General features: G+C 43.2%; 1 protein-coding gene across 1 annotated transcript in view; it reads left to right on the forward strand.

Moving 5' to 3' along the window:
* The window catches only part of CNTNAP2 (contactin associated protein 2), a 1040519-nt gene that overhangs the window by 698610 nt on the left and 324489 nt on the right, over positions 1–17420 (forward strand). Inside the window, exon 13 of the mRNA XM_072153374.1 lies at positions 12815–13015. Within this exon, the coding sequence (XP_072009475.1) occupies positions 12815–13015 (201 nt within the window). The remainder of the gene's footprint in view (positions 1–12814; positions 13016–17420) is intronic.

Consider the following 17420-nt stretch of genomic DNA (forward strand, 5'->3'; position numbering starts at 1 on the left):
GCATAGTAGTGTGCTTCCTTTGATACTTGGCTAGAAAATAGCCATAGGAGAATACAAACAGCTTCTTGAAGCCTACAGTAGCGTTCTATATATTTGATTTCTGGTTGATCTGCTGGTGGCTTTAGTTTCTGCAGTGCATGTACTTGCCAATTCTGAGCAATTTGTAGTGAGACTTGCGACCGCTGTGTTCTGCGCTTAGTGGCGCACATATCCATAGCAAAGGCTGAAGTGGGAAAATTCAGTAGGGGTTGGATTTCTATTAGGCACTAACTCAGTGTCATCTCATCTGGCATAGTAGTGTGCTTCCTTTGATACTTGGCTAGAAAATAGCCATAGGAGAATACAAACAGCTTCTTGAAGCCTACAGTAGCGTTCTATATATTTGATTTCTGGTTGATCTGCTGGTGGCTTTAGTTTCTGCAGTGCATGTACTTGCCAATTCTGAGCAATTTGTAGTGAGACTTGCGACCGCTGTGTTCTGCGCTTAGTGGCGCACATATCCATAGCAAAGGCTGAAGTGGGAAAATTCAGTAGGGGTTGGATTTCTATTAGGCACTAACTCAGTGTCATCTCATCTGGCATAGTAGTGTGCTTCCTTTGATACTTGGCTAGAAAATAGCCATAGGAGAATACAAACAGCTTCTTGAAGCCTACAGTAGCGTTCTATATATTTGATTTCTGGTTGATCTGCTGGTGGCTTTAGTTTCTGCAGTGCATGTACTTGCCAATTCTGAGCAATTTGTAGTGAGACTTGCGACCGCTGTGTTCTGCGCTTAGTGGCGCACATATCCATAGCAAAGGCTGAAGTGGCAAAATTCAGTAGGGGTTGGATTTCTATTAGGCACTAACTCAGTGTCATCTCATCTGGCATAGTAGTGTGCTTCCTTTGATACTTGGCTAGAAAATAGCCATAGGAGAATACAAACAGCTTCTTGAAGCCTACAGTAGCGTTCTATATATTTGATTTCTGGTTGATCTGCTGGTGGCTTTAGTTTCTGCAGTGCATGTACTTGCCAATTCTGAGCAATTTGTAGTGAGACTTGCGACCGCTGTGTTCTGCGCTTAGTGGCGCACATATCCATAGCAAAGGCTGAAGTGGCAAAATTCAGTAGGGGTTGGATTTCTATTAGGCAATAACTCAGTGTCATCTCATCTGGCATAGTAGTGTGCTTCCTTTGATACTTGGCTAGAAAATAGCCATAGCAATAGGATAGGATTGTTTGGTTCTAAAAACTCAAAAAAAAAAAAAAAACACAAAAAAAAACAAAAAACACAAAAAAACACAAAAAAAACAAAAAAAAGTAAAAAAAAAAAAAAAGTTATAACTCTCATTTTAAAAATGTTTAACCCCAGGGCTAGGGGTAGAGGACGAGGGCGGGGACGTGGGCGTCCAACTACTGCAGGGGTCAGAGGCCGTGGTCCTGGGCGGGGTGAGACACCACCTGCTGATGAGGGAGCAGGGGAACGCCGCAGAGCTACACTCCCTAGGTTCATGTCTGAAGTTACTGGGACTCGTGGTAGAGCACTGTTGAGGCCAGAACAGTGCGAACAGGTGATGTCGTGGATTGCTGACAATGCTTCGAGCAATTTGTCCACCACCAGTCAGTCTTCCACGCAGTCCACCCATGTCACCGAAATCCCCACTCCTCCAGCTCCTGCACCTCAGCCTCCTCCCCCCCAGTCTGCCCCCTCCCAGGAAAATTTGCCATTTGAACCGGCATACTCTGAGGAACTGTTTTCTGGACCCTTCCCACAGTCACAAACCACTTGTCCGGTTGCTGCTGAGCAATTTTCCGATGCCCAGGTTTTCCACCAGTCACAGTCTGTGGGTGATGATGACCTTCTTGACGTAGTGGAAGTGTGTAAAGAGGTGTCCGACGATGAGGAGACACGGTTGTCAGACAGTGGGGAAGTTGTTGTCAGGGCAGGAAGTCCGAGGGGGGAGCAGACTGAGGGATCGGAGGATGATGAGGTGACAGACCCAAGCTGGGTTGAGAGGCCGGGTGAACACAGTGCTTCTGAGACGGAGGAGAGTCCTCGACCTGAACAGGTTGGAAGAGGCAGTGGTGGGGCCAGACGGAGAGGCAGGGCCAGAGCTGGTGCATCAGCGCCACTGTCAACTAGTGAAGCTCCCGTGGTGAGGGCTCTTGCGGCGAGGGCTAGATCTTCAGAAGTGTGGAGGTTCTTTAAGGAAACACCGGATGACCGACGGACTGTGGTGTGCAACATTTGCCAAACCAGGCTCAGCAGGGGTTCCACCACTACTAGCTTAACTACCACCAGTATGCGCAGGCATATGAATGCTAAGCACCCCACTCAGTGGCAACAAGCCCGTTCACCTCCGGCCGTGCACACCACTGCTCCTTCCCCTGTGTCAGCTGCTAGTCAGCCCCCTGCCCAGGACCCTGGCCCAAAAACCCCATCGTCGCCTCCACGATCCTCCACAGCATCCACCAGCGTTCAGCTCTCCATACCCCAGACGCTGGAGCGGAAACGCAAATATAGTGCAACCCACCCGCACGCCCAAGCCCTTAATGTGCACATCTCCAGATTGCTTAGCCTGGAGATGCTGCCCTATAGGCTAGTAGAGACCGAGGCCTTTCGCAACCTCATGGCGGCGGCCGCCCCTCGGTATTCGGTCCCCAGCCGCCACTACTTTTCCCGATGTGCCGTCCCAGCCCTGCACCAGCACGTGTCAGACAACATCATCCGTGCCCTGACCAACGCCGTTTCTGACAAGGTCCACCTGACCACGGACACGTGGACGAGTGCTGCCGGGCAGGGCCACTATATATCGCTGACGGCACATTGGGTTAACTTGGTGGAGGCTGGGACCGAGACTGACCCTGGGGCTGCTCATATACTGCCGACGCCGAGGATTGCGGGGCCTACCTCGGTCCAGGTGTTTCAGGCCTACTATGCCTCCTCCTCCTCCCACCCCTCCTCCACCTCCTCCTCCGAACTACCATCCGTGGGCACGGCGCCATCAGTCGGTAGCTCTAGGCACAGCAGCAGTGCCGTCGCTAAGCGACAGCAGGCGGTGCTCAAACTGCTGAGCCTAGGCGACAAAAGGCACACCGCCCAAGAGCTATTACAGGGCATCACGGCGCAGACTGATCTGTGGCTGGCACCGCTGAACCTCAAGCCGGGAATGGTTGTGTGTGACAACGGCCGTAACCTGGTGGCGGCTCTGCAACTCGGCAGACTGACACATGTGCCATGCCTGGCCCATGTGTTAAATCTGATAGTGCAGCGTTTCCTCAAGACATACCCCAATCTGTCTGATTTGCTCACGAAGGTGCGCCGCATCTGTGCGCATTTCAGGAAGTCCAGCCCAGATGCTGCCACTCTCAGGGCAGCGCAGCGCCGCCTCCAACTGCCCGCTCACCGACTGTTGTGCGACGTGCCCACGAGGTGGAATTCAACACTGACCATGTTATCCAGAGTTTACCAGCAGCGCAGAGCGATTGTAGACTGCCAGATGTCAACTTCCACCAGAACTGGTAGTCAGGTCAGTCAGCTTCCTCAAGTCTACAATGAGGAGTGGACGTGGATGTCTGATATCTGTCAGGTGCTGAGTAACTTTGAGGAGTCAACACAGATGGTCAGTGGCGATGCCGCCATCATCAGCCTCACCATCCCGCTGCTTGGCCTGTTGAAAAACTCTCTGGTCAGCATGAAGTCGGAAGCTTTGCGCTCGTCACAAGAGACGGGGGAAGAATATTCCCTTGTTGATAGCCAAAGCACCCTGAGGTCTGTTTCTCAGCGCATATCGGAGGAGGTGGAGGTGGAGGAGGATGAGGAGGAAGAGGAGGAGAATGTTGGCGAGACACAAGAGGGGACCATTGTTGAGTCCTTCACTGTTCAGCGTGTATGGGCAGAAGAAGAGGAGTTGGAGGAGGAGGAAATGGACAGTCAGGCCAGTGAGGGGAGTGAATTCTTACGCGTTGGTACTCTGGCGCATATGGCAGATTTCATGCTAGGCTGCCTATCCCGTGACCCTCGCGTTCAAAGAATTTATTCCAGCACCGATTACTGGGTGTTCACTCTCCTGGACCCACGGTACAAGCAAAATCTTGCCACTCTCATCCCTGCAGAGGAAAGGAGTGTGAGAATGCATGAATACCAGCAGGCCCTGGTGCACAAGCTGAAACAGTATTTCCCTTCTGACAGCGCTAGCGGCAGAGTGCGTAGTTCTGCGGGACAAGTAGCGAGGGAGAGTAGGCGAGCAGGCAGCTTGTCCAGCACTGGCAAGGGTACGCTTTACAAGGCTTTTGCCAGCTTTATGTCACCCCAGCAAGACACTGTCACCTGTCCCCAGTCTCGGCAGAGTAGGGCTGATCTTTACAGAAAGATGGTGAGGGAGTACGTAGCTGACCATACCATCGTCCTAAATGATCACACAGCTCCCTACAACTACTGGGTTTCAAAGCTGGACATGTGGCACGAACTGGCGCTGTACGCCTTGGAGGTTCTTGCCTGCCCTGCCGCTAGCGTCTTGTCCGAGCGGGTTTTCAGTGCAGCTGGTGGCATCATCACCGATAAGCGTACACGCCTGTCGACTGACAGCGCTGACAGGCTGACGCTTATTAAAATGAATAAAGGCTGGATTTCTCAGAATTTCCAATCTCCACCAGGTGAAGGAAGCTCAACCTGAATAATTGATCCACTCCTCCTCCTCCTCCTCATTTTCCTCCTTCTCCTCCTCTTTGTACAGTAAAGCAGAGGAAAATGGCTATTTTTTGACAGGGCCCACTGGCTCTTGCTATACTTCATGCATTTAATTTTTCTGGAGGGCCACCTACCCGGTCCTCTGTTTGAAACAATTTTTGTGAGTGCCACATACAGGCACTCAATCTATTCCATTTTTCTGGAGGGCCACCTACCCGGTCCTCTGGTTTGAACAATTTTTGGGACTGCCACATACAGGCACTCAATCTATTCCATTTTACTGGAGGGCCACCTACCTGCTCCTCTGGTTTGAAGAATTTTTGGGACTGCCACATACAGGCACTCAATCTATTCCATTTTACTGCAGGGCCACCTACCTGCTCCTCTGGTTTGAAACATTTTTGGGACTGCCACATACAGGCACTCAATCTATTCCATTTTACTGGAGGGCCACCTACCTGCTCCTCTGGTTTGAAGAATTTTTGGGACTGCCACATACAGGCACTCAATCTATTCCATTTTACTGGAGGGCCACCTACCTGCTCCTCTGGTTTGAAGAATTTTTGGGACTGCCACATACAGGCACTCAATCTATTCCATTTTACTGGAGGGCCACCTACCTGCTCCTCTGGTTTGAAGAATTTTTGGGACTGCCACATACAGGCACTCAATCTATTCCATTTTACTGGAGGGCCACCTACCTGCTCCTCTGGTTTGAAAAATGTTTGGGACTGCCACATACAGGCACTATCCAAATTAAATTGTCTCCATAGCAGCCTCCACACGTTGTCTCCATTGCTACCTCCAAAAGTCGTCCATATAGCTGCCTCCATACATCGTCCCTTTATCAAACGAGGTGTGTCAGGCAGAAATTTGGGTTGTTTTCATGGATTCCACATCAAAGTTGTTAACTTTGTCGCCACCCTGCTGTGTTATCCACAAAATATACTGGCAAACTTTTACCATTTAGGGATATTATTTCAGCGCTTCTTGCGCATCTGTTTACATTCCCCTCACCCGGCATATCCTAAACTTATAAGAACGCTACTACACTTGATCTTATACAAAAGGTTCTTAGAAGTGCTGTTTGGGGAGTAGCCTAGAGACAGGGGCTTGGATTGGCGAAAGCTCGCCTGGCAGCGGAACGCCAGCTCCATGCGCATCATGCGCTTCTTGCGCATCTGTTTACATTCCCCTAACCCGCCATATCCCAAACTTATAAGAACGCTACTACACTTAACTTGGTGCAGGCTGGGACCGAGTCTGACCCTGGGGCTGGTCATATACTGCCGACGCAGAGAATTGCGGGGCCTACCTCGGTCCAGGTCTCAAAGGCCTACTATACCTCCTCCCACCCCTCCTCCACCTCCTCCTCCTCCGAATTACCATCCGTGGGCATGGCGCCATCAGTCGGTAGCTCTAGGCACAGCAGCAGTGCCGTCGCTAAGCGACAGCAGGCGGTGCTGAAACTGCTGAGCCTAGGCGATAAAAGGCACACCGCCCAAGAGCTATTACAGGGCATTCCACATCAAAGTTGTTAACTTTGTCGCCACCCTGCTGTGTAAGCCACAAAATATACTGGAAAACTTTTACCATTTAGGGATATTATTTCAGCGCTTCTTGCGCATCTGTTTACATTCCCCTCACCCGCCATATCCTAAACTTATAAGAACGCTACTACACTTGATCTTATACAAAAGTGCTGTTTGGGGAGTAGCCTAGAGACAGGGGCTTGGATTTGCGAAAGCTCGCCTGGCAGCGGAGCGCCAGCTCCATGCGCATCATGCGCTTCTTGCGCATCTGTTTACATTCCCCTCACCCGGCATATCCTAAACTTATAAGAACGCTACTACACTTGATCTTATACAAAAGTGCTGTTTGGGGAGTAGCCTAGAGACAGGGGCTTGGATTGGCGAAAGCTCGTCTGGCAGCGGAGCGCCAGCTCCATGCCAAGATCCAACTAACATAGTTTTAACTGCAGCACCTTTAATCTACTACTAGTTCACTGCCTCCATACATGGTCCCCTTATCAAACGAGCTGTGTCAGGCAGAATTTTGGGTTGTTTTCATGGCTTCCATGTTAACTTTGTCGCCACCCTGCTGTGTAATCCACAAAATATACTGGCAAACTTTTATCATGTACCGATATTATTTGAGCACTTCTTGCTCACCTCCTTTGGTTCCTCTCTGCCACCCATTGGTTTGAAGCCTGAGTCCATTTAGGGTATGTCGCCATGACACTCTCTAGCCTGCTGCCGCTGCCTCTGCATGCCGTCCCCTATAGTGTCAGGGTCAATTATTGCATGTTTTAGATACTATCTAGCTTCATTCTGTCACTCTGTCATGGCCATGCTGTTGCCCATAATTTTGGCATAATGGTGCGTTTAAGCAGCCTCAGAGGCATCCATGCATGCTGCCCCTGCTGTTTCCTGTCCATTTCCGTGGTGTTTCCATCCTTTTCTGAGGTTCCCAGGTGTTTGGCCAAGCTTCCCTGTGCAGAGCCTTGGTCCCCTTGAAAAATGCTCGAGTCTCCCATTGACTTCAATGGGGTTCGTTATTCGAGACGAGCACTCGAGCATCGGGAAAAGTTCGTCTCGAATAACGAGTACCCGAGCATTTTAGTGTTCGCTCATCTCTACATATGACCTTTAGTAAAATGCCCATGTAGCTGACGCAGCATTCACTGGAGAATCATTCAAGGATGGGTAATCAATTTTAAAAATCTGGGAAAAATAGCTCTCAAATAGAGTTTACTTGACCAATTGGATGAAATAAAAAAAGCTAAAATAAAAACAAAACACCAAACCTTTTCCATCCCCACCACTGGTGCTGAGCAGATCCGAACTGCTAACTTTGGGTTTGTGCCAAACTTTGCTATTTAGGGTCCCCCTGACCCAACCTCCAACTTCATTAGAAGTTCAGAACTGGGTGCAGCTCAACCACCCTCCCCCCTGCCTGTTAACACTTTAATTGCATTTAAATTGCAGTTGCCGCGTACCTGCACTAAATTAGCAGTGACATAGAATGCTGCCATCTTGGGAATGATTGTCGGTCCTCAATTAGGTCTTTAAGAGCAACAACCCTCTACAAAATGCTGGTGCCATTAGAAAGTGGCAACATTTTTTTCCATACAGTCATTATACATTCATCCTAATGTTTAAGTTGCATTCAATTTTCAGTGTCATCAACTAAAAATAAAAGGTAGGACATTTCACAATATTTGTGGACTAAACTTAAATTTGTGGAACTATTACATTGAAAGTTTTCATCATATTGTGTGATGTACAGCTCCTTGACCCTTCTTTTGCTTAGCAGCACTTTTTTTCGGTAATGGAATTGGATACTTTTAAACCAATTCACTTTAGTGCTTTTGACTCTTAGCTGTCCCCAAAAGACCTACAATATTATTGCAAAGCAAAGTGCTATGAACTGTGATATGAAAAGGAACTAATTGCTCATAAAAGCACCGACCATGACATCTGTATGGGTGTCAATGGAAAACTTAAACTTTAGTAAAATGTCCAATGTGGGTATAGTTACAGCACAATAATATAGATGGGCCTTATAGAAACCTTCTGCTGCATTAAAACAAACACTTTCTGGACCTTTTATTTATTGATATAGCACAAAAACATCAGCCTGAAAACCTATTCCTACTCCTAGTATCCTTATAATGAAAAGCAATCCTTCAAAAGGTTATCAATTATTTAGTAATAGTTTTGTCTCAGTTTTTGACCATTAGAGTTTTGTGTAGCATTAATGTTAAAAGCCAGTAAGGAAAGCACACCATATATTCCCATTCACTTCAGGAAAAAAGCATTGAGGGGTATTACACGATAAACTAGCCTCCGCATGTGAATCATCAAATAACATAGCATGACGTATGTTAGATTAGATGAAGCTGCATCCTACCTCTGTGGTTACTAATATTAAAAACATACTAACAGAAAATATTACCATTTTTTAATCATCAAAATATGAGTGAGGGCACCATAGAAAGGATCATCACTTGACATACCAGGGTCAGTTTAAGAAAAACACCAACAGAGGTTTCTTGGTTGCTGCTTGGACCTTCTGTATAACTATAAAAATATATACGACAAAGTGTGCATTCACATAAATACCACATATAAGTTTGATAAACCTAACATTGACATCTTTGAATCAATTTAACCATCAATTGTGCTGAGTTAAAGTTAAAAATCTGATGGCAACAAATATGCAAATGATCCCTAATACCATATACCCATCTACACATACCATATACTCCCTACTCTCTAAAAATAATCTAACTAAATATAAAACAATAAAAACTAATCTAATCTTATTTCATTCCCAATGCCCCAAGCAAGCTAAAAAAAACCCCTTGCCACCAGTATATTTGTAAGCTGTAGACACTGCTATCAGTAGTAAATGTTACTTCCCATTTGGTGTGAGCAGGCATCAGTCTGAGGTGGCACCTACTTTAACTCTTTAAACATTAGATTGCGGTTTTGACCTCCCTTTGCAATCTCATGTGGATATTGTCTCTGCTGCCCCATTTTCCATACAGAGATAGTGAAGGATACCGTATTTTTTGGCCTATAAGGTGCCTTATAGGCCAGTGCGCCTTATATATGAACTTATACAGAAATGTACTACAGACAAGATGTACTGCACATTTACCAGTGTTTAATAGCTCCATCCCAGAAATTTCCTGCACCTTCCCACACAGTATACAGGGTCCCTAGCTCCTGAAGTGCCCTGGCACCACAACTAACATTGTGCCCATCCTGCCCTCCCCTAGCATGGAGAGACCGGAGCCGCCATAGTGCCGACCACGAGGCAATCATCATCATCATCAGTAAGAAATCCCCCATACCTGACAGCCCTGTAACAGGGGAAAGAGAAGGAGCCACAGGGAACCCCACAGGAATAACACCCTGGCTGAGGAGGGAAGGAGAAAGGGCAGAGGGAGACCGCTTAACCCCTGCTGCATCACCCTGAATTAACCCCCAGCAGCCCATACCTCGGAGATCGGAGCTATCTGACACGCTGAAGACAAGTTTCCCGGGAAGTGTAGCTGGCTTGAACTGTGCACAGGTCTGCCAACTGCTGGTCATTTTTAGGTACTGCATTTGACCCTGCGCCTTACACTCCAGTGTGCCTTATATATGAACCTAGATGTATTAGCAGGCATTTATTAGAGGTGAGCCTTTTTGGCCGAAAAATACGGTAGTGCTTAGGTAAGCAATCTCATAACTCTCCATTACATTGTGTGTTGTCAGGATGCCCACAAATGTTACACTGGTTGCGGTGCTCATATTTTCCAAAGCAGAATTTGGAAGGGAAAATTGCCACCATAATGGACAAGTCATAAATGCCCCTAAAACTGTCTGACATAAGTGCTCCTATAATAGTGTGTGGTTGACACAGGTGCTCCATAACATTGTGTGTCAGATAAAATACCCCTAGTAATAAGTTACAGCCACAGTACCCCATAACAATATTTGCCTGCCAAAGTTGTCCTCCCAATATCAAAAGTTTAGTGCTCATTAAATAGCCAATATTGAACAGAATATTACTGTTCAAATCTTCTCAAAAGTTGCATGGCCAAAACACAGGGGGTAGTGACTGAAATCTGTCGGGCAGCTGCCTTTTCATATCATACTGGAAAGTGGGATGTTCATAACAGACAGTGCAGGGATGTGAAAGTCATGGCAATGGGTTTGGGTAGCACAGAAATTATATAATTATAGCAAACATCTAATTTGTATGTAAAACCCTGATAACTTTGAGCCAGAACATTGAGAGGATTTTCAGGAAGCTTATACAATAGTGGTCTACCGTGTATATGTATGTATATATTTACATGTACAAAGTTTAATATTGTATTTAAGTTTGAATATTGTATTATAATCATGTATTATAGTTGTTGATTCAGAAAATGGAGCAGCTGGAAAGGAAAAAACGTTCTTTTTCTACATTGTATAATTTCAACAGTTTTCCGAAGATTCAATGTTTATTCGAAAACACAGGCACATTGTGTATGGTAATTTACTGAGCTTTCATGAGACTGTGTGAGCAAATGAGACGAGAAGAGAAAATATCAAGTGATAACCTCATTGTGTGAGACCAGGTGGATTGCTCCACAGTCAATGACATTGCAGATCTCTTCATGATGATCCAGAGGTCTCCATGCAGAGAATGACATTTGCTAACTCACAAGGGGATCCGGTTCCCCACATACAGTAGCTGTCGTGTTATTTGGCAATGTTTTCATCTGCATTGCTAAGCAAGTACCTCACTCAGAGAACAAAATAAGCTTAAATATTCACTTATTTCCCAGAGACTACATAATGTGGTTACTGTAATGAAAAAGTTTACCCAGGGTTTGTTTAGGGCCATATTTACAACTTCTCTACTTAATGACCAACAAAATAATGAGCAGAGTTTGTTGCAGTTTTGTTTTCTGAACCAAGATGAATTTAGTACGTGTTTGGAATTAGCAATTCTATGGTACATTATCTTCACTTTGTGATTTGAAAAAAGGCCCTGAAATATGTAGCAAGGACCTATACACGTAGTAATTAAGACTTTCACAAAATACCACACTGGCAATGTCATTAACACTATGGGCAATTTAAACCAAGGCACTAAAAATGTCATTGTAGAATAAGAAAGTTAAAAGCAGCATTAGGTGTACGATGGGAATCAAAGGAAAACTTTTGCTAGAGTCTAAAAAAGCTGTTGTCAAACAGATTTGAGATGATATATGGTCTCTTTGTTGTTGCCTCATCCTGTAGGTAACTAGTCATCAAGGTTGTTAACTATCCCATCAAAGCAGAACTAATAGATGAAGCACCACTTACTAAGTGGTGCCAATCATGAGTTGGAAGCAATCGATGGAAAACACACTGGGGGTCATTTACTAAGGGCCCGAATTGCATTTTTCCGTCGTGTTACACAAATTTTACCGTTTTGCGACGATTTTCCCTCAATTGCCCCGTGTTTTTGGCGCACGCGATTGGATTGTGGTGTATTGGTGCCGGCATGCATGTGAAGGAAATCGGGGGCGTGGTCGTAAGAAAACCAGATGGATTCAGAAAAATCTCTGTATTTTAAAAAAAAGTGTTGCTTGAGACGCACTTACCTGCACCCAAGGTAGCTTGGTGAACTCCAGTGAACTCCGACGGACTTCAGTGCAGCAGCGACACCTAGTGGACATCGGGTGCACTACCTTAGTGAATCGCCGGAAGACCTTGACCGGGTAAGTAAATCTGCCCCATTCTTTGTATTGTAGTATGTCCCTCTCTCATTTCTTTTTTTACAACAGAGACCAACAGTTTCAGCTATTCTTTAACGAGAACCTAAAACGTCACTCTGAGAAACTGAATGTGTGAACTCACCCTCAACCCTGAAGTTTTTAGGTGGTAAAGAACTCAAAATGGTAATTTGTTGAATTTGCAGCATTAGGAGGTCACATTCACTGAAATCAAAAGCTACTTCAATCCAAAACATTCTAACTGGCCAGGTTACATGTAACATAAGACCCTTCTTTGACATCACCATCACAATTCTTGCATTCGTGGAATATTTCTGTGTGATTGGCTGCTATGAGCATAAAAGGAGAGAATCTCATGGTGTGGCCATCATCTTACCCTGATCTCAACCCTATAGAGAACCTTTTGACTGTCATCACGCAAAAGATCTATGAGGGTGGGAGATCACAACAGCAGCTCTCAGAGGCTATTCTGACATCATGCAAAGAAATTCAAGCAGAAGCTCTCCAAAAACTCACAAGTTCACAAATTCAATGCAAGAACTGTGATGGTGATATCCAAGAAGGGTCCTATGTTACATGTAACTTGGCCTGTTAGGATGTTTCGGATTAAAATACCTTTTGATTCAAGTGAATGTGACCTCCTAATGCTGCAAATTCAACAAATGACCATTTATATTGAGCATAATAATTTGGAATTGTCATTTTGAGTATGATATATAATTACCCATAAGTCTGGAAACCACACACAACATCGTGTTTGAAATCCACAGGTTCCCATGCAAACAAGTTGAACAATAGTATTTGTCCACAAAGTACTATATGGCTCAGTAAAACTAATCATAACCTTTAAATATCACAGCTATTTTTTCACTTCCACAGAGGATAAAGTATGGACAACCTTATACCATGATGTGAAGCCTGAAATATCAGTACCAGGTGCAAGCAAAGAAAAACGTGTAGTGGTACAACTGAATTACAATGCATCAATGGATCAGATCTCCTCCATCACAAGTAGTGCTGAAAAATGTGAACAGTATATTTCCTACTCTTGCAAGATGTCCAGACTGCTCAACTCACCAGGTAGGCCAGAGAGTTTTTCTATACTTTACGTAATTAAGGGCTTTTCGGCGAAATTAAAATGTACTTTCTGAAGGCTTCTTTTTAAGTAAATCTTTATTAGCCATTAAGAGTAATTATTGAACCATGTAAGAAAATAACAACTATGGCTTTTTCAAAATACATCCCATTATTTAGGCCAGATATTATTCTAGCCACATTTTTTGATCCAGTTCTGAATGGTCATATCAATGAGGTTTAGCTGTTTTGAAAATTATTGATTTAATATAATACATCAAATTGGTTATTTTAGAAGATGATTTTTATTTTATATGCATTATGGTTATACTAAGCCCATATACATTTCCAGATTCAAGTTTGATAGATGACTTGCTAATTTGTAAATGTTATTACCTAAACTGAAAGTTTTCCAGTGATAATTAAATAGTGACAAAGATGGCAGACAAGAGCCACATGGACTGCCGTGTACTTTACACTCAGCTTTGTAAATACTGTATGGTCTTTATTGTCAAATCTTCTGATAACATAAAGTTGATAAGATATGACTATGGTGCATCTGAAGTTCAATTGTGAGAATGTGAACTAGAAAATGTTGCTTTCCAATTTAAAGTTCTATTGTCTGACTTGTTTACGGGGGTTTTCATGGCTTAACATATTGAAGACATACAGAAAAAAATCTTAGTGGATCTTACAACCAGCAGCCCACAGATCCACAGTTCATAAATAGAGAATGGAAAAGCTCCATTCTGAATGTAGTGGTCCAACTAGGTTACTGCGGATCAGCGCCCCTTTATTTGGATGGGAGTTCAGTTGCAGTGATATAGTTCAGTCAGTACCAAGATAACAGAGATTTCTATTTCGTGTTTCATATTTTGCTAAGAGCAACTAACTGATCTAACAGTCTAAACTAATCTGTTTTAGAGGGGCTTTCTTTAGCTTATCATTTTTAGCCTGAAACCACCGTTAACCTGTTGTCTTTCACCTAATATTTTCTATTGTTCCATTGCCTTATGTATTGGCTTCTATTCAATTCCCTATGTTTTTCCTGTGGCATATACACCAAATTCTGGTATACTGAAGTGATTTTTTTTTACTGGTATTCTACACAGTGCTCTTTGCTATCCATACAATACAAACCGACAATGGTGAAGGCTCCAGGTGATCACACTTCTATTTTTTTTTCTTCCAAGTCTCAGTTGTTTTTTGATGGCCATGTACAGTATGTAAATGAAAGGACTTAAAATTTTGGATGTAGTTGTTTTTTATCCCTAGCTTGTCACATTTGTCATAAATACTTCTATTTGCTTTCCCAACAAACCTTCAAACATGTATGATTGCTCAGTGTGCACCATATACAATGCTTCACAAGGTGGGGGGGGGGGGGTTGTAGGATTATATGTCTATTTTTGAAAAACATCCAAATGTAGTGGCAAGGGAATGCAAAAAATATCTACATTTTATTGCAAAAGACAAAACAATCGATCTCGAGCACTGGGGGTGCACGGGTTATCCTCTATATGGCTTATCATGTCACTCATACATCAATAAAGTACTCGCATATTCATATAAATATTTGGACTTGTTGAAGCACAAACTTGTGAAATTGCTATGACTTATCATTGAACATTTTTAGGTAAATCATTACTGCTGTAGAGTAAATAATGCTCTTTTGAGCAGTGCATATATTGCTGTTATCTCCAGTAGTTCTAGTCTGAGATACCTGTAGGTATGAAATAGAATATGAAACGCATTGTCCAATCAGAAAAATTGGTTTTTCATGTACGCTAGATGTGCAGGAATCCTGTACTATTTACTAAACTGTTCTGTAGCTCAGTCTGTTGTGAAATTCATGAATTTAAATAGGAATCTAATCATTTCACCTCCCCATGCTGTTCATTACCTGTGAAATTGTTTTTATATGAGCACTTAAGAATTCCGAGCCATTTGGCAACAAAAGAGTGTGGAATACCAAGCTGAATTGTCTAGTAATGTTTAAGTAAAATCTTCCATTCCAATTTTCTTCCAATTGTATTTGTTTAAAATATGTTATTTGTACATTTATGGAACCAAGTCCAATGCTCTGCCAAAAGGATGCTTTCAAAGCTTTATCTCGGAGCACAGAAGAATAAAATATTTTGGCATGTAGAGCATCTTCAAAGTAATTTGTTGCATTTTTGGCTTCAGTAAGAATAGCTGAGGTTCAAGAAAGAACACGTTCTCTACACTGCAAGCAACCCCTATAATATGAGTTCACTACCCATCAATAGGGGTTGTGCCGAAATGTAGATGAATTCCCAATATTTTGTTTTATAGTTTTCCTTATTGCTCTATATTACATCCTACTTGTTTTCACAGGCAGTATGGGGCATATTTACCAAAAACAGTGCAAACTGCACTCTGTGTAATGTGCAAAGGGCGCCAGATTCATGAATTGTGGTGCCCGTTCTTCATGAATCTGGAGCTCCTTGCACTGCTCCTTTAGAGTGCACCAACTTTTTTGGTGCACCTTTAACATGGGGCATCAGACTTTGCAAAAATGCGGCACGCAGTTCAGCTATGCACCAGAACCCTAGCCCCCTGCAGTGACAACATTTGTGTTGCGTGAAGAATAGTGCAGCCACAACACAAAAGGGTCGTGTGCAACACATATGTGGCGCAGACACTTCTTAAATACATGTGCAAGCAGTTTGCACATGAAAGAACGTGCAAAGTCTGACAAAAACTGGTGCAAGGACCTTAGTAAATGTGCCCCTGTATGTTTTCAAACAATGCAGAGATCCTTCAATCTCAGAAAATGTTTATTAAAATAAAATTTAGAACCATAAACATTTGTATTATTTTATGGCTTTCAAACTTTCAAATCCATTTTTGCAGAATTAATGTGTGCAAAATATTCGAGAAGTTAATGTCAGCTGAAACTATCAGATTTAGTTATTAGTCTGAAATTAATGAATGAGTTCACATCTTGGCAATATCGGGTAGAATATAGTTTATTTTCTAATCAAACAGTGAATGGTTCTTTCATCCATCTAAATAAGTACAGTTTGAAATAATTGCATGGAGTACATTTTACTGCCTTTGTCAAAACTTTGGGAAATGATAAAACAGTGAGAATGTGGTAAGTCATCTCCAACTCATTAAATATATAACATAATTTCAGCTGAATGCAATTACTGAATACATGATGCAGCTGAATCTTCTGCAAATACAAATGTTATATTCTGGTATATTAATTATATCTGTATGGAATGTGTGCATACAAGCAAGAACATCTATGAGAATTTTTTCATTGCAGGCAGTGTAAGATAGGTTTTTTAGATTTCTACTTAAGTTGAATTTGTATGCATGTCAGAACTGTGATATTTTATAATTGTAACTCCAGATTTTCAAAATGGTGTTCTGCCATGGGAACAAGGATTACTAAAAAAAACTTCATTACAGACACCTTACCCCTTTGACAAAGGTAAAGCATCCAGACATCTTCAAATGAGGTCACAGCGGGCAGAGAGGTCCGAATGTAAATAGAGACCCTCTGTAAGTCCTGTTTCCAGTCGAGGACCACCTGTATTAGGTGGTAACAGGTTTCTAACTCATATGCTTGGAATGCTATTAAAAGGTGTATGACCATACAGTATAACCATTAACAGGTTTTTTTTGCATAACTGGTTAACAGCTTCTAGCTCATGTTTCTCTCATGATCACGTGTGGTGGAATCCAGAAAATCAATTCTAAAGCAAAAATAAAATTGGATGTATTTGGTCAAGGAGAGTTTAGCACTGAAGTCAAGCTCTCTCGGCCTCAGAATGCCTCTTCAGCTGTGATTGACATCATGCACCAGACTTCAGGAGCAGTGGTTAGTTTTGTCCCTAGTATTGTCAGAACTGTCTATTACAGAAAGGAGGCATTCTTAGGCATGGAGAACTTGTCGTTAGTGCTAAACTCTCCGCCTCATTGACTTTAAACATCCAATTTTATCTTACTTCAGAAGTTAAGATGCGGCCGACACACTCAGCCATGAAACAGACATGTACGAAAAGCTGCTAATGTGCTTCACAACACACTGGTAGTGGCTTATTAGGTCAGTTACTGATTAAATGCTTTTTTAACTGAGCACCTTTGAATCTCTCCATTGCACTTTCATAAGTCCAGGTCTTCAAGGGCCAGAACTGAAGTAGTGTTTTTGGTCAGTTCACTACTGTAGGCCAGTGGCTATGATATTTTGTGCATAAGTCACTGATGACACAAGTAATTGGCTAAATTGGATATTAAACACAGATCCATCTTGGTTAAAATTTCTTGTGAACCATAAAGCATGTCTTACACAAACTGGTTTCCCCTGAAAGAAACTGAACTTTCAGTTACCAGGCTTTGGGCAAATTTACACTGGTGTGTGTGTTCCATCTCTGTA

This window comes from Engystomops pustulosus, chromosome 5 (assembly GCF_040894005.1).
Source record: "Engystomops pustulosus chromosome 5, aEngPut4.maternal, whole genome shotgun sequence".
NCBI classification, from domain to species: domain Eukaryota; kingdom Metazoa; phylum Chordata; class Amphibia; order Anura; family Leptodactylidae; genus Engystomops; species Engystomops pustulosus.